We start from the raw sequence: 26,274 nt of genomic DNA, 5'->3' as shown, positions 1-26,274 counted from the left end.
GCCACCTAGGTGCCTTATGAGCACCATTTTAATAGTTGCCCAGTATTCTAGCCAAATTAGATGTGCCTGATGAACACCATTTTAATAGTTGCCCAGTATTATAACAATATTTTAGAATGCTTATTTAGAAACAAACTTTACCATTCTCTTATTTTTTTAAATTATATTATAGATGATTATCCAATATGGCTATCTTAGGACATATCCCCCACTGAATTTATTTTATGTAATTTACATCATAGTATTTATATTATGTTAAGGCTTTTGTTACATATTCCAAATTGCTTTCCAAATAGTTGTAAGTGTTTGATTCTAGAAGAGCTCTGGTAGGGCACACCCCAGACTCCTGCACCAACCTTGAAAGAGTTGTCTGTATTAGCTGTCATCATTTCCTAGGCTCTTAGTCATTCCTCAACTCCTGTAGTCTGGCTTCTGCCTAAACCACTACACTGAACTGCTTCTGTCAAGGATCCTGCTGCTGAATGAAGTTCTGTTTGACTTCTCAGAAGCATGTGACAGCCTTCAACTCCTCCTTTCCCATAAAGCTTCCATTCTCTCCTGCTTTTCCTCTCTCCATTTTCTGTTTTCCTTTGCTCGTCCTCCTTCTAGCCTGCCATGTTTTCCAGGGATCTAATGTACCCCTAAAGGCCTTCACCTCTAAAAGCTCTCCTCAGGCGATCCAATCATACATCCCCACTTCTAGGTTCTGATGCCTCCTACACCTCTCTCTTCATCTCAGCTTTTTCTAGGGCCCCACATTCCTCCACTCACTGGATAGGCCCGGCCAGTAGGAGGTCCCAAGCCCATCTCAACAGAACAATGCTGAGAGTAAACTTCTCTTCCTCCATGTCCCCCAACTCCTGTATTCCCCATCTCACACCACATGCAAGGTGCTCAAGCCAGAAACATGAGCATGATCTCCTCCCTCAGTCCTCACATTCAGACAATTTCCCAGTCTTGTTGATTCTAACTCTAAATGTCTCTCAACTCTGTCCACGGGCCCCATGTGCTCTGCCAGTATGAGTCCAGGTCTCTGTCAATCTGTGCTTGGAGTACCAGAACAGTCTCCTAACTTGGCTCCCTTCCTCTTAGTCTTGCTTCCTTCCCTCCAACCAGTTCTTGACACAGCAAGGGGAGCTTTCTGATATGCAAACCTAATTACACTTTTCCCAACTCTAAACCTTGCACTATTTCCCCATCACTTTTCCCAGCTCTAAACCTTGCACTATTTCCCCATTGCCTCAGAATAAAACCCATGCCCTTTGCTTCCTGAAGCAGAGATATGGGTGCATATAGATTTTTAAATATTACCCTATAGTAAAACTTAGTCTTGGTGGTGTACAGTTCTGTGACTTTTAACACGTGTTTAGATTCTAAGGCCACCACAACTATGTGCCACTCCAAATCACTCCCTTATGCTATCCTTTTATAGCCACACTCTCTCACATCCCTAACCCCAGACAATCACAGATCTATTCACCATAGTTTGTCTCCATAGCTTGTCTTTTAAGGGAGGGAGGGGGATGTTTTGGAAAAACAAAACAAAACAAACCCAAGCCCCTTAAAGTGGCTTTAATGACTACCTAGCTCTTCTACCTCACCTCCAATACCTGCTCCCCACCCCATCGCGGCAATTAGACTGGACTTTTCGGTTCCCCGGGAGCGTCTAGCTTTATTCCCTCTGGGGAGACTCCTCCCAGCCCTTCTGGGTTGCTGGGAACCTCCTCTGTGGTCCACAGTGCCGAGTGCTTCCCCCACTACAGCACTTCCACGCGGCTGTAACTGCCAGGCTATTCGTCTGTGTTTTTCATCAGACAGCTCCATCCGCGCAAGGGCGGTCTTTCAAGCACCGCCATACGCCCATCCTTCGCGGAGTCCCCCCCGAAACATCCCAGCACTCACAGCTCCCGGAGTTGCCCGGGCGTCAAGTTCGGAGTACCTCGCGCGGGCAGTTTCCGAAACCCGAGCGAGCAGGCGCACCGGGGCGCGGCTGAGCACTGTCGCCCCGCCTCCTACGCGCCTCTCCAGGAGGGGCGGGCCTCGGCCGCTCGCGCTCCCCTCCCCCCACCCCTCGCTGCGCCTGCGCGCTGGGGACAACCGTTGCAGGGCGCCCACGGCCCTGAGTGGGGGACAGTCGCCCTAGGCACCCTCTCTTTTCGGCCCTGAGGTACCCGGCCTGGTGGCCCAGGACGTTCCCGTCGCATGGCGGAGTGCTGCGGACGATGCCCATGAAGTTCTTAGTCCTTCTAGTCGCGCTGTTGCTATGGCCTTCGTTCGTGCCGGCCATTCCGAGTGAGTGACCTACCTGCGGCGGCAGCGACCCAGGGAACAGTCCTGAGGGAAGTCCCAAGTTTCGGGGCCCGTCGGAGACCCGGTCCTGCACTCCTCCCACATCTCAGTGCCCTGGGTCCTGGGCCTCCGTTGCGGAGGTGTGTCCCTCTCTTACTCGCGCCTTCCCCCGCCGCGACCTGCACGCCGCCGCCAGCGAGGCAGGTGGCGGGTCTTAGGCGTGACCCGGGAATGCCAGGACTCGAGGGTGTGACTTCCTCACCTCTGGTGGACACATTCCTTGACGTTAACCCCCACCCCTTTTGCCGGAGTCTGTGCATGTGGGATAAAGCAGGGGTCTGCCAACTGCGGCCCGCGGGACAAGCCGACATTCTGGCTATCCAAGAATGGTTTTTACGTTTTTAAAGGTGAAAATGAAATATAATCTCCCTGACATGGGGAAAGCTATGAAATTCCTGTTGCATTGTTGATGAACAACCATGCTCGTTCCTTTATGAGTTGTCCATGGCTGCTTTAGGCATCTGAAAAGCCTGGTTAAGTAGTTGCCACAGAGACCGTTATGGGCTGTGAAGCCTAACATACTGACTGTCTGACCCTTTACAGGAAAAGTTTGACCCCTGTGGTGAAACATGGAGAGCATGGGGATTGTGGTTCCTGTCTGGAACACTTGCGATCCGATCTGATATTCCGCCTAAAACTATGAGGCTTGTCCATCTAGTCAAACAAGTTCATTGTAACATTAGCGATGTTGAGGTTGGTTTAGCCAAATAAAGCTTAACAGGTAGGTGTGGAAAAAAAGTAACAAGAAGCATGCCGGTTATGAAGAGCTATATTTCAGAATTGTTAAAAGGTCTTAGTTAAAAATTAGATTTAAAAAATGAAAATACAGCACAACCTAAATCATGAGTGGTAGTGAGAAAAATTCTGGATAAAGTGTCATAGATAACCAAAGTTAGCCCTGTAAATGCTAGCTGGCACTTATGATTGTTAGCTATTTTAAAAGAGATCTTTGTAAAATGTTTCTTCTATGCCGTAAGGAAACAGACACCCTGAAGATAATATCTTTTCTTGATTTCTAATGGTCATTATTACTAACATCAGTTATTTCATTTTGGTAGCTATAGATCAGTAAGTCACAACTGACTGACATGCATGGAGACTTTAGTTGAAGTGACATCAATACAGTCAGAGAGTACACTCTGGGATTGCTGGATCCTCACTTAACTCAGTGCAAGCTCCTGCCTAACTGCAATCATTTTGTGGCCTGTTCTCTTTATGCACTCTTCCCTAAGCTTTCTTAAGGCTTGTACGAAAAGAAAAGATAATTTTCTAGGAAAAGAACTGTTTTGTGTTAAATGTATAGATGACACAAGGCATAAGGAAAATATATACAGATCATAGAAGATATCTTGAAAGTGTAATTTACTTTTCCACAGAAGTGGATTAAGGGAATGCGGATCAGTGTTAACATGGCTACTTTCTCTCTCTCATTCTTATTCTCTAAGTAATTTTAATTTTCTTTCTTTATTTATTTTTTTTTGGAATAAGTACACCAAAAGAAATCAGGCTTATCCTTGTGTTTGATTTAAATCATATTTGTATTTTACATGGCCGGTATTCCAACATTTGTTGGTGAGAGAATCATATAAAAAACGCTGTCATGCCAAAGAAAAGGCACACAGGTTTTTATAATGAAAAGTGCAGCACTGACTTTTTTTTCTAGAATACAAGACAGGGTGCCTGGGTGGCTCAGTTGTTAAGCGTCTGCCTTCAGCTCAGATCATGATCCCAGTGTCCTCGGATCAAGCCCTATAACTGGCTCTCTGCTAGGTGGGAAGCCTGCTTCTGCCTTTCCCACTCTCCCTGCTTGTGGTACACACACACACTCTCTCTGTTAAGTAAATAAATATATAAAATCTTAAAAAAAAAATAGAATACTAAGATAGTTTTGAGGTCATCTTATACAGACATCATGGGTATTGTATTAAGTAATTACATTTATTGAAAACCTCAGTATTCTTTTAATTGTCCACACCATTCTAATATGCCCAACCCAAGTTTAGCTAGTACCGGTTTAATCTAAATTCAGTTTGACATGAATAAGGCTTGGGTATACAGCAGTCTGTATTCCTGTACATGCATAAACATCCTGACGGTGCAGGATAAACACCTTTTTACTATATACTTAAATTTATATACATTCAATTTTCTTCTCTCTGATTTTTCCATAGTTTTAGTTTTAAATATTTTCCAAATTTAAAAATCATACCTCTTTATTGTATTTATAGTATATAACTAGCTTTACTTCTTTTTTTTAAAAGATTTTATTTATTTATTTGACACAGAGAAATCACAAGTAGGCAGAAAGGCAGGCAGAGAGAGAGGGAAGCTCCTCACTAGCAGAGAGACCGATGCACGGTCCAGGGGCAGTCCCCAGACCCTGAGACCACCACCTGAGCCGAAGGCAGAGGCCTAACCAACTGAGCCACCCAGGCGCCCCATAACTTGATTCACTTATTAATGAGAACGCTTGTTGCTTTAAAAAAATTATAACTTCTAAAGTATCATTTATATAATAGTTATGTATTAAAATGTTATTCAATTATGTTATTTTCCTTTTATAATTTTAAGTCACCAAATCTTCATGAGCTACAAACACAAGAATGTGAAATACTAGCTTTTGGGCTCTTTTTTATATCTCATGGATAAATTGTTTTTTCCTGGCTATCTCTTTGGATCAGTCAGCAAAAGTAGAGTTAATGGAGCGCCTGGGTGGCTCAGTGGGTTAAAGCCTCTGCCTTCGGCTCGGGTCATGGTCCCAGGGTTCTGGGATCGAGCTCCACATTGGGCTTTCTGCTTGGCAGGGAGCCTGCTTCCTCCTCTCTCTCTGCCTGCCTCTCTGCTTACTTGTGATCTCTATCTGTTAAATAAAATCTTAAAAAAAAAAAAAAAAAAAGTAGAGTTAATGATCCAGGATTGTTTTAAGCTCGGGTAAGAAAACCTCTTAACTTGCTTCTCTAGGTTGGTGTTTAAAGAGAGCTCAATATGTGCATTTTTGGCATATATCTTTGTCCTTAGGAAGACCTTTGTCCTAGTAGACCACAGAAGGCAAGGGAAGTAGTAAAGCAGCAAACAGCAATAACTGTTGAAATGTATTGGCAAGTACATTAAAAAGAAAAGCAGATTCATTTTATCTCACGTACATTCAAAAGATAAAATTCACTTCTGATGCTGCATGTTTACTTTACAGTGTTTCAAGGCCCAAGGCTATAGCACTGGGAGGGTCTCTCAGACCTATAGTTGGAAGGCCATGACACACTTCATTAATGTTTTAGGTAATGAGGAGCATGTCACCTAATATGTGAATGTCCAGAGAGCTGCCTTTAGGGGTGTTGCAGTGGTTGCATTAGACTTTCCTTTAATGTTTTATCAGAAAAAAAAAGCCATCTTTCTGTACTTTTGAGCTGCTTTTTGTGTTCTTTTGATAGGATTTCATGTGTTTTTAAAGACTTGTTTTCTGATGTTAGCTGGTTGTCCCAAGACCACTTTGTATTTTCCCTACTCTGAATGGGTTCAGCCATCCTTCTGAGGAGACAGTAGAACATGGTGTTAGAGACCATAGTACCTGGGAGATGTATCAGACTTATGTGCTCAGGTGATAGTTTTTTAGGTCATTTTATTGAGCAGAACTAGAAGAGATGTATTTCAAAGATGTGTTGTGAATTTGTTTTGGTTCCAATTCAATTTTAGCATTACTCCTGGGATAACCCGGTTTTTAACTCTTTACTGGAACTGAATTTGTATCCCTTTTTAAAAATATAATTTGGCATGCATGGTTGGCTAAGTTGGTGGAGCATGTGACTCTTGATCTTGGGGTTATGAGTTTGAGTCCCATCTTGGGTGTAGAGATTACTCAAAAATAAAATCTTAAAATAAATAAATAAAAATATAACTTAATGAAGCTGTTTTGGTTATGTATTGCAGCACACAGACCACCCCCCAGATTTATTATTTCTCAAGGTCAATGGACTGACTGGGCTCAGCAGGGCAGTTTTGTCTATATGGTGGATTTGAGGTCACTCATTCAGCTATATTCAGCTAGAAGCTCAAGTGGGACGAGAACATCCCACGTGGCCTCTTATCTTCCAAGGTCTTTCTCTGCATGACTTCTCATCTTTTAGTATTCTTGCCCAAGTGTTTTTTACCATGGCGCCTTGCTTCTTAGAGGGAGCTTTACAAGCCCTCAGTATGCAAGCTCTTATCAAGCTTATGCTGTGTCAGACTTTCTAATGTCTCCATAGGCCAAGACAATCACATTAGGCAAGCCCATATTCACTATGGGAATGCACTAACCAAGAACATAAATACCAAGAAGTGCAACGTCATAAACTTTTTTTTCTTCACCCCCTACCCCCAGCTTTATTGAGCTATAATTGACAAAATGTAATATATTTAAAGTATATGATATGATAATTTAGGGGCTTCTGGGTGGCTCAGTTGGTTAAGGGTCTGCCTTCAGATCAGATCATGGGTTCTGGAATCGAGCCCTTTATGGAGCTCCCTGTTCAGTGGAGAGCCTGCTTCTCCCTCTCCCTCTGCTGCTCCCATGCTGTTCTCTCTCTTTCTTTCTTTCTTTTTTTTTTTTTTAAAGATTTTATTTATTTATTTGACAGAGAGAGACCACAAGTAGATAGAGAGGCAGGCAGAGAGAGAGAGAGTGAAGCAGGCTCCCTGCTGAGCAGAGAGCCCGATGCGGGACTCGATTCCAGGACACCAAGATCATGACCTGAGCCAAAGGCAGCGGCTTAACCCACTGAGCCACCCAGGTGCCCTCTGCTGTTCTCTCTTTCTGTTAAATAAATAAAAATCTTCAAAAATATATATACAGTGTGATTTGATGTATGTCTACATTGTGAAAGGATTCCTACCATTGAATTAATTAGTCTGTCACTTCACATAATTACCTTTTGGGTGTATGATCAACGGTAGTCACCATGTTATATATTAGATCCTCAGGCCTTACGCATCCTATAACTGAAAATTTGTACCCTTTTACCAAACTCCTTCTATTTCTTCCACCCCCATCCCTAAAGTTATATTTCTTTATCTGGAACACTTAAATAATATGAACAAAATTACTTGTTTTGTCTGTCAGCAAAAATTTAAATTAACAAATTATAGGGAAACTGCTAGATGAGTAACAAGATAAAATGTTTCCCTTTGTGTTCCATCTTTGAGTGTACCCCACTAATGAAGCACAGTTATTAGAACTTTTTTTTTTTTTAAGATTTTATTTATTTATTTGTCAGAGAGAGAGCACGAGTGAGAGCGAGCACAGGCAGACAGAGTGGAAGGCAGAGTCAGAGGGAGAAGCAGGCTCCCTGCGGAGCAAGGAGCCCGATGTGGGACTCGATCCCAGGACGCTGGGATCATGACCTGAGCGGAAGGCAGCTGCTTAACCAACTGAGCCACCCAGGTGTCCCAGTTATTAGAACTTTGATTTAAGTTGCAGGTACCTCATCTTATTTATGTTCATTTTAATTTGAACATGTTGGTGTGTTAGCTGGCAGTTCTTACATGATGACAGATTTCAGGTATTCTTATTTGTATCACTTCTGTAGACTAAGGGATGTCTATTTGTGTTCCCCCTTAATGACATGGGTGGAAAATACAAAGAATTTGTTCTCCAAATTAAGGACATTCAGCCAGTCTGGTCCACCTATATATATGCTTGGATATATGTTAAGCTTTATGTATATGAGGTTTTTTTTTTTTAAATCAATAAAGCCACTCCATTTTTTCATTCTTGTGGTAATAAAAATCCTAGTTATATTCGGATCTTTAAAAAAATGGAGCATCTATGGTTCTTGGCTAAATTTTTTTTTTTAAAGATTTTATTTATTTATTTGACAGAGAGAGATCACAAGTAGGCAGAGAGGCAGGCAGAGAGAGAGAGAGGAGGAAACAAGCTCCCTGCTGAGCAGAGAGCCCAATGCGGGACTCGATCCCAGGACCCTGAGATCATGACCTGAGCCAAAGGCAGCGGCTTAACCCACTGAGCCACCCAGGCGTCCTCTTGGCTAAATTTTTATTGTAATCACCAGATGCCATAGCAAGCTTATAGGCCAAGGGCAAAGTAAAAACACATTTCTTAAAGAACAGAGACCAGAGACATTCTGTTGAGCTTTTACTTCTTTGTCTTCATGTAAAAGTTAAAAAATTTATCTTTTCCTCCTTACTGAGCTACCAACTTTCCTCCAATGATATGGAACATTTTACTACTACCTTTAACTTACCACACATTTGAAAATTAACAGTATTATTGAGCTTTAAAGTCTTTGTTTTTTAAAACATAAGTTGTATATTAAGCACATGATCAGATAGCACCCATCTTACATTGAGAGATGCAGATTTTTTTAGAATTTCCTCTAATTTATGCTGTTTTTGCGTGTATGTCCTTGAATAGCCTACAGATTACTTTATGTATATGTAAGTTATTACAATCTATTGGTATCAGTATTTTACCAGTTTGAATGAAATATAGAAACCTTACCTTTCTTTAGGTCCTTTACCCTCTCCCATTCACAGTATGATTGCCTTAAGTATTTCCTTTACATACATTGAGAACTACATCAGAGTATTATAAATTTTGCTTTAACTGTCAAACATAATTTGAAAAACTCAAGAGAAGGAAAGTCTGTTGCATTTACCCATACTTTTGCACTTCAATTTTATTCGTTCTTTCTTCCCAGTGTTCCAGCATTCCTTCTTGTATCAATTTCTTTTTGTTTAATGAAAGCCATTTAGCCATTATAGGGTAGGTCTTTTGGCAACAACTTCTCTTAATTTCCCTTCATCTGAGAGGTGTTGATCATTCTTATATTCCTGAGGGATACTTTCCCTTGATAGAGAATTCTAGGTTGACAGTCTTTTTTTTTTTTTTTAAGCACTTAACAAATACGCCATTTTTCTTCTGACCTCCATGGTTGTTTGTTTGTTTGTTTTAGAACAACTCAGCAAAATAAAATTCCGTTTATTGTTGGACAACATTGTTTCACACATACATCAAACAGGCCAAAAAAAAAAAAATAAACATCAACTTCATAGACAAAAAATGAAAAAAAGAAACCTTTTATCTTTGACCTTTTTAACCATCTCATACAAACCAACTACTTATAGTACAGCTAAGTACATACACACAAAAAAATTACTGGAATTCTCGGAATAAGATTGTTTTTTTGTTGTTTTTGCTTTTTTTACAAGGTTTTTTTTCTCCTTTGAGATTATAATGAACATGGTCACACCACAAGTAAAGTCAGAAGTAGGACAGAGAATGCTCCTCCGAAGGCTGATTTGGTCATCTGAGATCATTAAAAATGGCTGACCCCTAACAATATGTACAAAAATATAAAATGTTAATAAAAAATACAAACAAATTTTCCTTTTTTTAAAGTACTTTTAAGAAAAAAAGCAGGGCCTTGGAAGTTTTGGTTCTTTTTTCCTCCCCTGTTGCAAATTCACGTTGTAGATTTGGTTGGGTGGCTGAGAGCGTGTGTCATCTGCGGGTGGCACTGCTCGCTTTGGGCAGGCAGGCGGGACTCTCTACTCGAAGGTGACCACGTTTAGATTCTGAGACGGGAAGTGGAGGGTGAATAGGTCACGGTGGCCTTTTTTGTTGTTGTTGTTAAGTTTAACTTTTCCTTTTTTGCTGTCTAGTCATCCTCATCAGTCTTCTGCTTCTTGGTGTCAACATCATCATCCTCATCATCTTCAGCTGCCCGTTTGCCCGTAGCTGCCTCAGCCTCCTCATATTCATCTCCATCCTCTTTTTCACCATCACCTTCCTCTTCTTCCTCCTCCTCCTCCCCACCTTCTTCCTCTTCTTCATCTACCTCATTGTCCGCCCCTGCTCCCCATTTTCCTCATTCTCAGCGTTCCCATTAGCAGGTGCATCTCTTCCATTCTCTGCCTCCTCCACAACTTCCTTCTTCTCCTTTAAGTCCTTGGTGGTGATCTCGGAGCTGGTGTCCACGGCCACGTCTGACATGATGGGGCACGCCGGTGATCCGATGCAGCGAATTAAAAAGAAAGCAAGAGTTGGAGGACTCTGGCGAGAAAGCTACCGGAGTCCGCGGTGGCGGAGGTGGTTGCGGCGAACGAAGAGCCGGACACAGGAACAATGCAAAGATGGCTTTTCAGAGCAGCCAGTAGGCTGACCTCCGTGGTTTTGCCTGAGAATTCAAATTGTCATTCAAATTTTTTTCCACTATAGATAAGGTGTTATTTCTCTCTTCATTCAAGATTTTTTTCTTTGTCTTTAGTTTTCAGAAGTTTGATAGTATGTCTTGGCATGGATTTCTTTTGGGTTATTCTGTTTGAGTTTCACTTAGCTTGTTGAATCTGTAAGTTCATGATTTTTGCCAAACTTGGGATTTTTTTTTTAGCCATTATTATGTCTTTGAGTAGTTTTCTAGACTCACCTTCTTTCTTCTTTCCTTCCAAGACATGGATGACATGAATGTTACGTCTTTTTGTTATAGTCTCACACATCCCCTAAGCTCTGTTCATTTCTTTTTCAGTCTATTTTGTTTTTCACATTGAGCATTTGCCATTGTTCTGTCTTCCATTTCACAGATTCTTACCTCTGTCCCCTCCATTCTGCTGTTGAGCCCATCCATTAAGTTTTTTTTTCATTTCAGTCTTTGTGTTTCTCAGTTCTAAAATTTCAGTTTGGTTTTTCTTTATATATTCCTTTTTTCCCTATTTATTTATTTATTTATTTATTTTTCTTTATACTATTTCTTTGCTGAGATTTTCTATTTCTTTGCTGAGAATTTGTATTTTTCTTTTTCTTTAAGATTTATTTATTTATTTTAGAGAGAGAGTGTGTGTGTGAGCCAGGGAGAGGCGCAGAGGAAAAGGGAGAGAAAAAGGGAGAGAAGCAGACTCCCCGCTGAGCAGAGGGCGGGAGGCAGGACTTGATCCCATGACCTTGAGATCATGACCCAAGCTGAAATCAAGAGTTGGAAAGGGGCCTACTGAGCCACCCAGGGATCCCAAGACTTTTCTATTTTTCATTTGTGTCAGGAATGTCCATAATTGCTTGTTGAAGCATTTCTCTGATGCTGCTTTTAAACCCCTGTCAGATGATAGTAACATCTGTGTCATCTTTGTGTTGTTGTCTGTTGACTGTTTTTTCTCATTCAAATGGAATTTTCTTGGCTCATGTTGTGACCAGTGGCTTTTGATTAAAACCTGGACATTTGGGGTATTACGTTGTAAGACTCTGGATCTTACTGATTTATTACAGATTTACATAGGCCTCTGAGCCTTTAACATCACTTGAGTGGTGGAAGACAACTGTTGTCTTGTTACCACAGATCCCAGCTCCTCATACAGCCTTCTCTACTGGAAGAGAATGTATTAATTCACACTTGGTAGCAACATTTCTACGGGATAAGGGCAGAGAGGTTGAAGCATGTTGCTGCAGCCTGATAAGGGTAAAAGTCTGGGCTCTATACTCAGCGTTTGCTAGTGGCTATAGGGCTACAAAGTTTTCTGTGGTGTTTGACTGGAATAGAGTGGTTATTGCCTAAAAGTTTTTTTTCTTTCTAGGCTACCCTTTTACTTGTCCTTCGGCTATAGAAAACTGTATTTTCTTTGAGACTTTTTTGGCTATGTCCATTGGTGCATTGGTGTTTCTGGGTTGCTGGCTTCTCCAGTCTGGGGTATTTGTGGCAAAAAGAAAACCCAGGGAACTCTCTGCTGTATCATTCTTTGGATCTTGAAGTTCCTAGTTGGTGTGTCTTTTCTGTGCCTTTCAGAATGCACGTTTTGAATCTGACTAGTGATTCATAATACTCCACCTAAATAACTTACAGAGATTGTAAATAAATTCAATGTTTTGAGTTTGTTTGAAGTTCTTTAAGTTTTCAATTTTATAGGCAATTAACCAGTGTACATTACTTTCCTAGCAACACTCCTTTTAATTTACAAGCAGTTTGATGCCAAACCTTAATGTTTTTCTTATAAGTCTTTAGCTAAATACATGTTATTAGTTTAATGTTAGCTTATAGGGTCATAATTAAAAATGGCATGAAATATAACCAAGTTAATGTCAGCTTGATCCCATGACCCTGAGATCATATTAAATATTATATAATTCATATTAAATATTGTCAGAGAATTATAACACTTAAAAAACTCTACATAGGACATTTTAATTGAAAAATTCTAATCATTATAATCTTATAATATGTAGGTTTCATAATAACTAATTTTTAAGACACCAGATACTTGGTCTATAGCACATTTCAAGTGAAATTGCATATTCACATTATAATTATTGTATGTTTTTCACTATATTTCTCAAAAAGTTTAGATATATTAGCTTAAGTGCAAAAATCTAAATTCTGCATATATTTAGATATGCCCTGTTTATTTTCTGGTTTTGTGTTCTGTGATAACAACATGATCACCACACAAATGAAACACATAAAAAATGCTTTGTTAAAAAGTAAAGTTTTTTATAAGACCCAAATTTTACCAATATTCTTCTGGAATTTTAAATTGTAGCAGTAACTAAGAAACTCCCTGAGGAAATATTAAAATTACCTAGTTTTATTGTAGACCTGTATTTTATTATTCTTTAAAGTAAAGATATTTCATATGAAAGTTCCCAAATTTGAATTACATATAAATTTTTTAAAAAATTATATTCCCCCTCCTTTTTTATTGCTTCTTTGCCCAAGATATAAGGTGTCATGTTTTTCTTTCTTAAAACTTTCATTTCAAAGAAACTAGGTATGCTACCATATAAGATTTTTAATATTAGCATTTTATTACCATCATTACATTTTATTGTAATTTTTGGCATGCTGTTACTTCTTAGGAGCATAGTTGTTTTTCTTTTCTTTTTTTTTTTTCATTTTTGAGTGAAAGGTTTTTCTGGAAAAAAAATTGTTAGTTAAAACAGTTAATGCAGGGACGCCTGGGTGGCTCAGTGGGTTAAAGCCTCTGCCTTCGGCTCAGATCATGATCCCAGGGTCCTGGGATCGAGCCCCCCATTGGGCTCTCTGCTCAGCAGGGAGCCTGCTTCCTCCCCTCTCTCTCTCTGCCTGCCTCTCTGCCTACTTGTGATCTCTGTCTGTCAAGTAAATAAATAAAATCTTAAAAAAAAAAAACCCCCAGTTAATGCATAATACCATTTTAACTTTACCAATTAGGAAACTTCTCCAGAAACAAAGTGTAGTTTTTTGCATTTTTACAAAAAAACACATCTATGTATAGCCACTCTTTTAAATAGACACTGTAGAAGAAATTATTTGGTTTGTTACACCTGTTACCAATTGAAGTTTCACGTATGCTATTAGACATTTTAATTGATGCTTGATCGGATATTTTTAAGAACTTGAGACTTCCAAACATCATTTTTAAAACTTAATTAATGGGCACCTGGGTGACTAAGTCAGGTAAGCTTCTGCTTTCAGCTCAGGGCATGATATACAGAAGATATACAGATGGCCAACAGGCCTGTGAAAAGATGTTCAGTATCATTGGCTATTAAAGAAATACAAGTTGAAACTACAGAGAGTTATGTCAACACCAACAAGGATGGCTATGATTAAAAGTACAGATAGTAAGTATGGGGATGATACAGAGAAATTGGAACCCTCATATATTGATGGGAATGCAGTTGCTTTGGCAGTTCCTCAAAGGTTAAACATAATATTACCAAATGACCTAATAATTTTGCTCCTGGATACTTGTTCAAGAGAAATGAAAGCATACATCCACACCAAAACTTGTACATGAACATAGCAGCATTACCCATTATCACTAAAAAGTAGAAACAAGCCAAATGTGTAGCAACTGATGAATTCATAAACAAAATGTGGTATATCCATAAAATGGAATATTATTTGGCCACAAAAAAGGAATGAAATACTGACATGTGCTACAATATGGATGAGTTTTTAAAACATTATGCTAAATGAAAAAAGACAGTCACAAAAGAATGCATATTATATGATTCCATTTATATAAAACATCAAGAATAAGCAAATCCATAGAGACAGAAAGTAGTTTAGTGTTTGCCTAGGGCTGAGGGAATTGGGGAACGGGTTTATTTTGGGGATGATGAAACTGTTTTAAACTAAGATCATGGTGGTGGTTGCACAACTGTGAATATACTAAATACCATTTACAATATACTAAATACCAAATTGTATACTTTAAAATATGTAAAAGATAAGTTATGAAGGTATTTTAATCCTAGTAACCCTTAGGGATTTTAATTCCTAAGATTATAATTTACTGATCTAAATTTATATTAGGCTATTTAGTAAGGGCCAGTTAGAAGAAGTGCAGAGCCTTTCTGAAAATTGGAGCTATTTAACTACAATAATTATGATGTTGTTGTTGATAAACTTCAGACTTAGAAATTAAAAAAAAAAACATGAAAACTGCCTTCTTAGCCTAAAATAAGGGAACTTTTGTCTTAATGCCCAGATTTTCTCCCTAATAATTATTAGACTATTATTTAAGAAATAAAACCAAACAAAAAACTTAAAACCAAAACAAAAGACAGTTTTTATACCAGCAGATTTATTTTAAACATAACATGACATTTAGTTTTCTTCTACTGCATTCTTACAGAATTTTATAGAAAATTTTCTTACCTGTGATTATTTCCTTAAGATAAATTAGTGGAGGTACAATTAATTTATATACCTGCCAGACTTTGGTTCACTCAGTCATTCGCTTTTTGACTATCTGCTATGGCTGTAGGCATTGAGTAGAACAGAGGATTTAGAGAACAAAGCAGACATGGTCACAGCTTTCAAAGAGCTTACAATATGTAGTCGTTAAAAAACATTAAACAAATATATATGGTTAAGATTATCTTAAATTCTAAAAGAAAAGATCAGTGTGCTACTGAGAAACTAATGAAGACTGTGAGGATCAGGGGTGCCTGGGTGGCTCAGTGGGTTAAGCCGCTGCCTTCGGCTCAGGTCATGATCTCAGGGTCCTGGGATCGAGTGCGGCATCGGGCTCTCTGCTCTTCAGGGAGCCTGCTTCCTCCTCTCCCTCTCTCTGTCTGCCTGTCTGCCTGCTTGTGATCTCCATCTGTCAAATAAATAAATAAAATCTTTAAAAAAAATGTGAGGATCATAAAGGAAGAAAAATTACCTCTTTTTTTTTTTTTTTTTTAAAGTAGGCTCCATATGCAGCAGAGTCCAACATGGGGCTTGAACTTATGACCCTGAGATTGAGACTTGAGCTGAGATCAAGAGTCAGATGTTTAGTAGACTGAGGTGTCCCAGGAATTTACTTTCCTTTTACCAAGGAAGTAATTATATAGCCAATCCTAGGTTTTATTGTTTTATTTTTTGTTTTTACCTTGTCTGGCAAAGATTGTTTTTAACTTGCATTTCTTTTATGAACAGTGAACTTTAGCAACTTATCATGTTAAGTGGCTTTTTTATTTCTTGTACTCTATTCCATCTTTAATTGGCCATTTCATGACAAGGAAATGTATGTTTTGAAAGTATTGTTTATTGATTGAAGTTTTGTATTGCATTGCTCATTTTAAATCAGATTTTATTATTTTCTTCAAGATCAACTCTAAACTTACTTTTTGCTTCTGTGTGAAGTAAATGTATTCTTTTATATGTCATTGACTGTCAGTTCCTACCCATACTTTGTAGTAACAAAAACATAAAATTCGGATTAGTTTTAGACATTTTTCCAAAGAAGACGTACAGATAGCCAAAAGACACATGAAAAAATGCTCATTATCACTAATCATCAAGAAAATGCAAATCAAAAGTACCATGAGCTATCACTTCACACCTGTCAGAATGGCTAAAATCAACATAAGAAATAACAGGTGTTGGTGAGGATGTGAAGAAAGGAGAATCCTCTTGCACTGTTGCTGAGATTGCAAACTGGTGCAGCCACTGTGAAAAACAATATGGAGGAGGTTCCTGCAAAGTTAAAAATAGAGCTACTCTACAATTCAGCAATTGCACTACTAGGTATTTACCCAAAGAATACAAAAGTACTAATTCAAAGGGTACGTGCACCTTAATGTTTATAGCAGCATTATCTACAATAGCCAAATTATGGAAACAGCCCAACTGTCCATCAACTGATGAATCGATAAAGAAGATGTGGTATATAGGGGCACCTGGGTGGCTCAGTGGGTTAAAGCCTCTGCCTTCGGCTCAGGTCATGATCCCAGGGTCCTGGGATCGAGCCCCGCATCGGGCTCTCTGTTCGGTGGGGAGCCTGCTTCCTCCTCTCTCTCTGCCTGTCTCTCTGCCTACTTGTGATCTCTGTCAAATAAATAAATAAAATATTTTTAAAAAAAGAAGAAGAAGAAGATGTGGCATATGTCCACAATCGAATATTATTCAGCTGTGAAAAAGAATGAAATCTTACCATTTGCAGTGACATGGATGGAGCTAGAGTATTATGCTCAATGAAATAAATCAATCTGAGAAAGACAAATACCATATGATATTATTTATATGTGGAATTTCAGAAACAAAACAAACAAGCAAAGGGAAAAAAGAGAGAGAGAGAGGCAAACTAAGAAACAGATTCTTAACTATAGAGAACAAACTGATGGTTACCAGAGGGGAGGTGGCTGGGGAGGATGGGTGAAATAGGTGATGGGGATTAAGGAGGGCACTTGTCATCATGAGCACTGGTATTGTATGGAGTGTCAAATCACTATATTGTATACCTGAAACTAATGTGACACTGTATGTTAATTAACTGGAATTTAAATAAAAATTAAAAAATAAAAAGCGTGGAAAAGGTTTTTGGATCAGTTTTAAAAAATATTTCTAAATACATCTGAATGTATGAAAGGGATATATTTTTGCCCAGTTGACAGTAGAGCACAATTTTGTGTATTTTACTTATGGATTGATTGATTGATTGATTATATCTTAGTATTTACATGTATTTCAAAAGAGAGTCTTATTTCTCCAGGAAAATTTTATTATCATACTTCTGTTTTACCAGCATCCTTGTGGCATCTTTTTCTGACAATATTGTGTAGTTGTTATGTGTACCTGCTTGGAAGTAAGGCAGCCTCTTTTGAATGCCGTTATTATCACCTACAAATCAAATATAATCTTAGGCAAATTACTTATCATTTCTAAGTGTCATTATTTTCCTCTCTGTAAAAACACTCCTCACATTCAAAGCCTTTAGCATAGTGTTTGGCACATAGCAATTGCTCAGTCTGTTGAGCTATTACGGTCTTTTCAATCACTGTCTTCCAATTTTCCCCTTCAGATTTCACACCACTTTTGTCCCTACAGTTGTTTTCCCATTTTTTTTCACTTTCCTGTCATTCCTGTCATGTAACTAATTCTCCCATGTACTATTTCAAGAAGAGAAGTGCAGACAGTCTCAAGCACAGCTATGACATCTGTATCTGTGATTCCTGTTAAACCTTAAGCCTGCTTAGGAAGGAGCTGTCCTGCTTACTAGAGGCACTGGGAAACAGCATTATGGTTTCTAAAGGTGGAAGAGATTCTTACCTTACCCACATTCTGAGACATTGCTATGTCTGGTTGGATCACTAACTGGTAAAGAATATAGAGGGGGATATTATAAAGCACACCCATGTAAACTACACATATCAAATGTGTAAAAAACTCATAGCAGAATAGTCTGGTCTTTGTAGGAATTTGAATTTTGTTTAGTTCATCTTTCTAGGAACTTCTGAAGAATGGGGAAAGCAGGTTTTCATAGTGGCCAGGGCCATTTGTCAGGATGTTTGAGGCTTAACTATATTTTACCACCTTGCCTACATTTGTATAAAGATCAAATTGATTTGCAAGAGCAGTTCTGATTAGTGGAACTGAGAAATCAATATGAAGTATGTAGATGTTTTAGAGATACAAAAGTAGGAGGTGGGAAGTATGTGGGGAGAGGATAGATTTAACAATAAAACAATATGGAAAGAAAGGGTTCATGAAGAAGAGAAGTAAAGCAAGGTAGAAGATAGGGTGTTGAACAGGTTTTTTAATGCTGCCTAACTAACAGTGTAAAGGGATAATGAGTACTTTAATTTTTTTTAGGAATCAGCTAGCAGTAAGGATCTCCTTTTCCTATCCTTTGACAATCTAATTCACCTAATAGTAACCTGGGTGTCCTGTTTACTTCTTTGATAAGGGAGAAGTTAAATGATTAAAAATGGAATGTTTAGGGTGCCTAGGTGACTCAGTTGGTTAAGCATCTGCCTTCAGCTCAGGTCATGATCACAGGGTCCTTGGACTGAGTCCCGCATAGAGCTTTCTGCTCAGAGGAGAGTCTGCTTTTCCCTCTACCCCTCCCCTCTGCTCTTGCTCTCTCTCTCTCTCATATAAATAAAATCTTTTAAAAAATAAGAATAAAAATGGAATGTTCAGCAGCCTACAAATTGATGGCAACATCTTTTTGAAAGCATTTAAGCCTTTGTTGGCTGTACATTTTGATTTGCATGTGAATAATGGCCCAGAATTGAAATATTTACAGAAGATATACAAAAAAATTTATTATGGAAGAACTTAAATATATACACAAGTAGAAATAATGGTATAATAAATCTCCATATATCTATAACCAGCTTCAACTACTAACCCATAATTAATTTTGTTTCATTGATATGTCCACCCATATTCCTTTCCCCCTCATCTTTCTGTTCCCTCTCCCCAACTTCTCAGACTTGAATTTTTTAGAAGCAAATTTGATACTTCATATAATTTTATCAGTATTTTAATATGAAGCACTAAAATATAAATAAACACAATAATAATGTGAATTTCACACCTAAAAAGGTAATTCCTTAGTATTATCAAATATCTGGCCAATGTTCAAACTTCTCTGACTCTTTTTTCTATTTTGGTTGGTTGAATTGGGATTCGGAAAAGATTCATACATGTAATTCATTGATGTATCTTTTTTTTTTTTTTTAAAGATTTTATTTATTTATTTGACAGAGATCACAAGCAGGCAGAGAGAGGAGGAAGCAGGCTCCCTGCTGAGCAGAGAGCCCGATGTGGGGCTCGATCCCAGGACCCTGGGATCATGACCTGAGCCGAAGGCAGAGGCTTTAACCCACTGAGCCACGCAGGTGCCCCTAAGAGACAGTATTTTAATTGGCTTTTCTAGCTTCTGGTAACTGCTAGCATTCCAAGTGTTCTGACCACTTCATTCTAATCTCCGCCTCTTCCATATTACACCCTCCTTTTCTATGTATCAAAACTCTTAAAAAACATTTGTGATTGGATTTAGAGTCTACCCAGATAATCTAGGATAATCCCCTGTCAGGATTCTTAATTTAATCACATCTGCAAAGACCTTTTTTTTGGTAAGGTAATATTTACAGGTTCCAGGGAGGATTTAGCCTAATATAATTACTCCTATAGATTTTTGGACATGTCTTTTTAAATTTATGATTAGATATTTTCTTTCATTATTTGTTATCAAAATAGCATCTTCTTTCTCACCTTTTAACTGGTTTACATTGGTGTAGTGATTTCTGCATGTTGATTTCACAATTTGCTACTTTTCTAAATTATCTTACTCCTTGCAGTATCTTTTCAAAGGAACTCTTTTGTATTGTCTAGATGTCTAATTATATCATCTACATATAAACATAGTTTAACCTTTTTCTTCCCAATTCTCATGCTTCCAGTTACTTTCCATTGTCTAATTACATTGACTAATACCTCCAACATGATGTTAAATAGTAATGGAAATATTAGTATCCTGATCTTATTTCTGTCGTTAGCAGAAACCTTCTAGTGTTTTTTACAGACAGGATCCAAGGCATATTTTAAATTTTTTTTTTTTAGGGATTTAACTTTATATTTTAAGATGAGAAATGTCATCAGTTATCTTTATAGAGCTTTTATTTATTTTTCTTTATATGGCTTTTATTTATTATTTTTTTAAGATTTTATTTATTTATTTGACGAAGATCCCAAGTAGGCAGAGAGGCAGGCTGGGGCGGGGGAGCAGGCCCCCCACCGGGCAGAGAGCCCCTTGCAGGCTGGGTCCCAGAATCCTGAGACCATGAACAGAACCGAAGGCAAAGGCTTTAGAGGCTTTAACCCACTGAGCTACCCAGGGGCTTATTTATAGGGCTTTTAAAGCATTTTTCAAGTATCTAATTTATTTGGTTTTGTGAAATAAAAGGACAAATAGAGTATCTTAATTTTATAGTCAAGTAAATGTTGAGAAACATTAAGTAATTGCCAAAGGTCATTATGCTTGGAAAGTGGTACAAGCAGGACCAGAGTTTGAAAAAAAAAATTTTTTTTTTTCACTGCTCTATGCTCCGTACTCATTTTACTTAATATTTTCCTCCAGGAAAACCGTAGATTCGGGACAATGTGTTAAATGCCTATGAGAATACGTAAATAAGTTATTTTCCTTTTTAAAATGTGAGTTTTTAATTGTTTACTATATTGAGTGATTGGGTATGTGTGCTTGTGTGTTTTTAGGGAGCAAAATATTAAATATAGATAAGTGTAAAGTCCCCTTTAATGACCTGACTTCAGTCCCATTTCCTTTCCTCAGGGGCAACGTAGTATAAACTGACAGTTGTTTTTTTTTTTCTTTGTAATGCAAGTGCCAGACTTAAGCTTTGATTTTAGAGGCATCCATTTCAAAGAGCCAATGCATTTCAAAGACTGCTATCTTAAATATGCGCACTGCCAGCCAAAAGCCTAGATAAAGAGCCAGGCCACCTCCCTCTACTGAGGCTCCTTTGTTTTGGAGATCTTAATTGCTTTTGAGAACTGTCCTTTTGGGCCAGTTGTTTTTCCTCTTCCGGAGCTTCAAATTCATGCTCTTATGTTTTAAATTCATTAATAATGAGTGAACCCTAGAGCCCGGACATTTGATCCCAATACAAGGAGAACCCCTGGCCCATTTGCACTCTAAGCACCCCCTACCCTCCAGCTACCTTCTCTTTGGCACTATCTCTAGCTCCCTGGCTTTCCTGGGCTCCCGCTCGCTCTCGTTTCCCTCTCTCTGTTTTCCTCTCTCCATCCCCCTCCACCTCCCACTGTGTGGCCCCAAGTGCGCTATGTAATTTCCAGTTCTAACCCTTTATTTTATCAAAGTTTCGTGATGATGGTTGTTGCTGAAGGATGTCTTGCAATCATATTAAGAACCGTAAGGGTCAGTCCAGTCATATAACACTGATTTGGAAAGGCGAAATGTCAATGGGTAGCTCACTCCAGGGCCCCGGTGAGCACTGCCAGGCTTTTCTAGTCTACAGCCTTACTGTGGATAGGCTGAGACTGGCTCAAAACAGGCAACGACCCACAAGAGTTAGGTATGTTAGCTTGCTAGTCCATTTTTTATAAAATCCACAATTCACAGACAAAATGCATGATATGGGGTCAGCAATTTTAAGAAAATTATCAGAGGGATAATATCAAAATCTACCTCCCTTTTTTCACCTATCTTCGTCATATGGATCTTGAAGTAAGCAAAGCTTTTCAAAATATTACATAAAATGCAGAATCTGCTTTTAGAATCTAGATCTCCAGACAAATCTTGTATTGATGGGTCCATGATCAAAGGAGCGAGACTGATACAAAGCGAAGGTCAAAGCTTTATTTCGCACCAAGCATGGAGAATCAAACTGAGAATCAAACCGACGGTTGGGGCCACCTCTTACAAAGAGGGTGACCCCTCCCAGCCTCACAGACTAACTTTTATAGAGCAAAGGCCATGTGGTTGAGCCTGGCCACACACAGATGGCCAATGAGATTGCAATACAGAGAAAGCTGCTCATGCTAGATCATACATGGGTGGCCAATTGAATTACAGTTCACCCCATAGTAGCTATTTGAACTAGCCTATCACCTTGGTCAGAATTGGCACCCAAAAGACAGGGCCCACACTCCTTGGTAGCTAGGGAGACAGTGTGCTCGCTCCACTGATTGGATGTCTCCACCTGGCCTGACTCACCCCTGCATCAGGGCTCGTAATCTCCACCTGACCTGACCCGCCCTTGTATTTGGGCTCTGTTACCTGGGACTGGCCATCCATATTTTACTAGTTTCCCAGACTTGCTTTTAAGTAAGTTCCCCCCGGGGTGTGTGTGGGGGGGTGGAGGGCGGTGCAGGGTCAGTTTAAGTTTTACTGCATAAACAACAAAATGGCTGTTCAACCAAGATGGAGCTGCTCTGGCTAAATAGGCCCTTACAGTATCTTTCGCCGATCATTTTGCCTTACTAAATTCTTCTCATTAAGAAATTATTTTAAAATTTAGGGGCATCTGGGTGGCTCAGTTATTAAGTGTCTGCCTTTTGACTCAGGTCATGATCCCAGGGTCCCGGGATGAGCCCTGCATCAGGCTTCCTGCTCAGTGGGAGGCTTGTTTCTCCCTCTCCCACTCTCCCTGCTTGTATTCCCTCTCTGCTCTCTCTCTGTCAAATAAATAAAACCTTAAAAAAAAGATAAAAGAAAGAAATTTTTAAAATTTAGAAATATACTTTCAGTTTTGATTAAATCTCCATCTGGTATTTCTAAGTTGTAAGAAGAGTTAAGGAAGAGAGGAAAAACATATAAACAGAACATTTTTTTTTTTTTTTACCGTTTTGTGCTTGTGAAAGTGCTGAATAGAAGTACCTGCTGAACAGAAAGTTTGGTATTTCATTTGGCCTGCAGAGGGAGGATTTAGGTAGGAGTTATGCATTAGAGTTTGGTAAAAAGTGTCTTACTCTCTTGAATTAAGTCAATTTATATCCTTGATAGTGTCAAAATCATTTCAAAATGACATGTAGTATAAAATTCCAGCACTTAATATGAAAAACCATCTTGGGAGTAGGGGAGTTGAGGAGAATTTCAGAATATCTTATCCAATAATAATTTTTGTTTTCTATGTTGGAAATGAGAGGCTTGACCAACCACTCAGATGCTGCAAAATACCATTACAAATAGAACTGCCATTTTGTTTTGAGAGTGAAATGTTGTTGGTTTAGACTGGGAGCTGGCAAACTTTTTCTGTAAAGGACCAGATAGTGTTTTCAGCTTTGTACCCCATGTGATCTCTGTTGTAACTACTCAATTCTATTGTTGCAACCAAAAGCAGCCATAAGTAATATATAAACAAATGGGCAAGACTGGCTGGGTTCCAGTAAAACTTTATGTACAAAGATGGATACTAATGTAGGAAACAAAGGCAAAAGAAAAAAATAAATTTCCTCACAACATAAAGCCAATTGGCAAGTCCTTGATATGGGCAGAGTGACCTTCCTCTAGGAACTCAAGTTACCTTGATGTTGACACTTTGCTAAGAGCAAAAGGCAATATTCACTTAACATTATTCCAATTACCAGGATCCTGTAATGCTCCTTTAACATATAAAAATCCCTTTGGAAACTTCCTTTTTCTGTAACCTCCAGGATATATTTTAGCAGTCATCCTTCAAGCAGATGGCCCACAGATACACATTTGAAGAGTTTCATGAATAAGGTTTTACTAGACAGTAATAAATGACCTTTGCCTAACAATAGTTAGCCCCTCAAGGTCCTGGAAACTTTGCTTCCAGATTCCTTAGAGACTTACACTGTCCTTAACCCCCTCCCAACTTGAAAATATATAATTGGCCACCTCCCACAGTCCCAGTGCAACCCTTTCTGTCCATGGGTACTGTCTCCTTGCTTTAATAATATCATCCTTTTACACCAAAGATGTCTCAAGAGTTCTTTCTTGACCATTTGCTCTAAACCTTAACATTTCCATATCAGAAATGACCCACAGGTGTAGTTAGATCTTTGCCAGGTTGAAGGCAGTGGTATACTGGTAAACGTTCAACAACTGGCTCTTTGGAGAGACTGGTAAGCTGAGATTTACAGCATTTGCCCATCACAGTTGATTTCAGACTATGTATTTGGTGTTACTAAGCAGGGACATAGAAAGAAATACAGAGTGGTACACCAGTACATAGCATTTCTACCATACAGCTACCCTAGATGTAAATAACAAGACCATAGATAATAGTAAAATGACATAAAATAATAAGAAGTGATAAATTTTGAATACTAATTACCTTTATTTTGAATACAATTTATTTAATTGCAAATTAAAATAATTTTTAATAATGTTTGTGTTTAACGTTTGGTTCACAGCATTCCTAAAGATTGAATAATTGATTCTGGTGAGGCAGTAGGAACCAATTCCAGTACACTGCTGTGGAGAACGAAATGATCAGGATTTTGGTTTAATGAGCTACCTACTTAATCATATGGGAGAGTAAAAGCAAAAAATTATAAAGAATTGTGTTGATATGCAAACTTTGTACTAATTTGTTCATGTGTTTTGTTAAGAATCTGAAAATATATTTATATGTTTTATTTACGTGAAAATCAACCAAGTCAAAGGTGCTTTATTTCTTGGTTCTTTCTCTCAACTTTTAAGTGCTAACATCTGAAGGAAATTTAGGTCAGTAGATTCTGTTGATATGTCATATATAATGTTAAGTGTTACTTATTGTTTGATTTTTTTTTTTTCCTTTAAGGCATAACCGTGACGCCTGACGAAGAACAAAACTTAAATCATTATGTAGAAGTTTTACAGAACCTAATACTAAGTGTTCCTACTAGGGAGCCAGGTCGTGAGAAAAAATCAAAGTCTCCAAATAATGTTCATTCTATAGGACCAAAGGTATCAAGATTAAAGGAGATAATCACACATGGAGACGTTTCAACTGAAAATGATGTTTTAATCAATCCTCTTGGTGAAGAAACCACAGCTGCCCCAACTGGAGGCTTCACACTGGAAGTACAGAAGAAAAAACCTACCGAAAGCACAGCATTCTGGTCGATTAAACCGAATAATGTTTCTATTGTTTTACACACAGATGAACCTTATATTGTAAAAGAGCCAGAGCCAGAGCCAGAGCCAGAGCCAGAACCAGAAATATCACAAACAAATCCATGGCTAAACTTTACTGAGACATCCCCAAGCCCAGAGGTCACCTCAGGCCTACCGTCTGTCACTCCTTTAAGTACATACACTGACATGAATACCGTCACAGAGCTAGAAGATGTTCCTCAGCTCTCAGGCGAATATGAAATGGGAACACCTGACACAGTAACATTTGGAAAACACCCACAGATTCTGAATAATGAAGACATTTTGAAAAAAATTTCAGATATTCATTCACAGGTACAACGGGTACCTCTTGCTGAAAGCCTCAAGCCAGAATACAGAGAGGACATTCGAGCCTCTAGAGAGCACCTAAAACGGAGCCTTGCTTTAGCAGAAGCAGCAGAACATAAACTACAAAAGATGTATAGATCCCAGCTATTACCACTAGCACGAAGCAGTAGTGGAATTGATGACATTGAAACTGTTATTAACACGCTGTACAATTCCAGATCTAAATTAGCTGAATATTTAGATATTAGATATGTTCCACCAGAGATGAGACAGAAAGCTACTACAGTATTCAATACATTGAAAAAAATATTATGTGTAAGTCAACAAGAAACTCAAAATCTTATTAGGAAGTTATTAAACAATAATATAAAAATTTTAAACCTACTTGATGTTCCATGACAAAGTTGATTTAAGCAAACTGTGCATTCATTTCACTGGAGAAATAAACATTAGTGATTCACCAGTTGTATGAAAATATTTTCTATTCAATGTGCTAACATCTTTACGTGTCATGTTATAAAAAACTTTCATATGCACAAAAGCCTAATAATTTAAAATAAAATTTTGGTTCAGGAGTTTGTAGTTTTTTTCTCATTAATTAAAAGTTATGAAGATCTAACCTTTAAAATGTTTAAGCTTTGATTTTACTTGAATAGATTAGTTAAGTTCACCCATTTCATAAAAGTTAAGAGACTATGCAATCTGTATGTAGCCTGTTTTAAATAATTGAATATAAATGTAAAATTTTAGTATATATGGTCTTTATTACTCTTTCAGAGAATCTGAGTTTTCTGT

General features: G+C 38.3%; 1 protein-coding gene and 1 pseudogene across 2 annotated transcripts; one reads left to right on the top strand and one right to left on the bottom strand.

Annotated features, from left to right (window-relative positions):
- The first annotated feature begins 2,053 nt into the window (after positions 1 to 2,053).
- SPESP1 (sperm equatorial segment protein 1) lies at positions 2,054 to 26,054 on the top strand. Its single transcript, XM_082736977.1, is given in 3 exon segments — positions 2,054 to 2,292; positions 24,836 to 25,791; positions 25,794 to 26,054. Coding segments are annotated over 3 exon segments (1,059 nt in total). The 5' UTR covers positions 2,054 to 2,222; the 3' UTR covers positions 25,827 to 26,054.
- LOC309867867 (prothymosin alpha pseudogene) lies at positions 9,971 to 10,450 on the bottom strand (annotated as a pseudogene). Its single transcript has one exon. The product of its transcript is annotated as a prothymosin alpha pseudogene (transcript).
- Positions 26,055 to 26,274: the final 220 nt, after the last annotated feature.

Source organism: Mustela nivalis (genome assembly GCF_964662115.1).
Source record: "Mustela nivalis genome assembly, chromosome: 6".
Classification (NCBI taxonomy): Eukaryota; Metazoa; Chordata; class Mammalia; order Carnivora; family Mustelidae; genus Mustela; species Mustela nivalis.
This window is presented reverse-complemented; position numbering and strand designations above follow the sequence as displayed.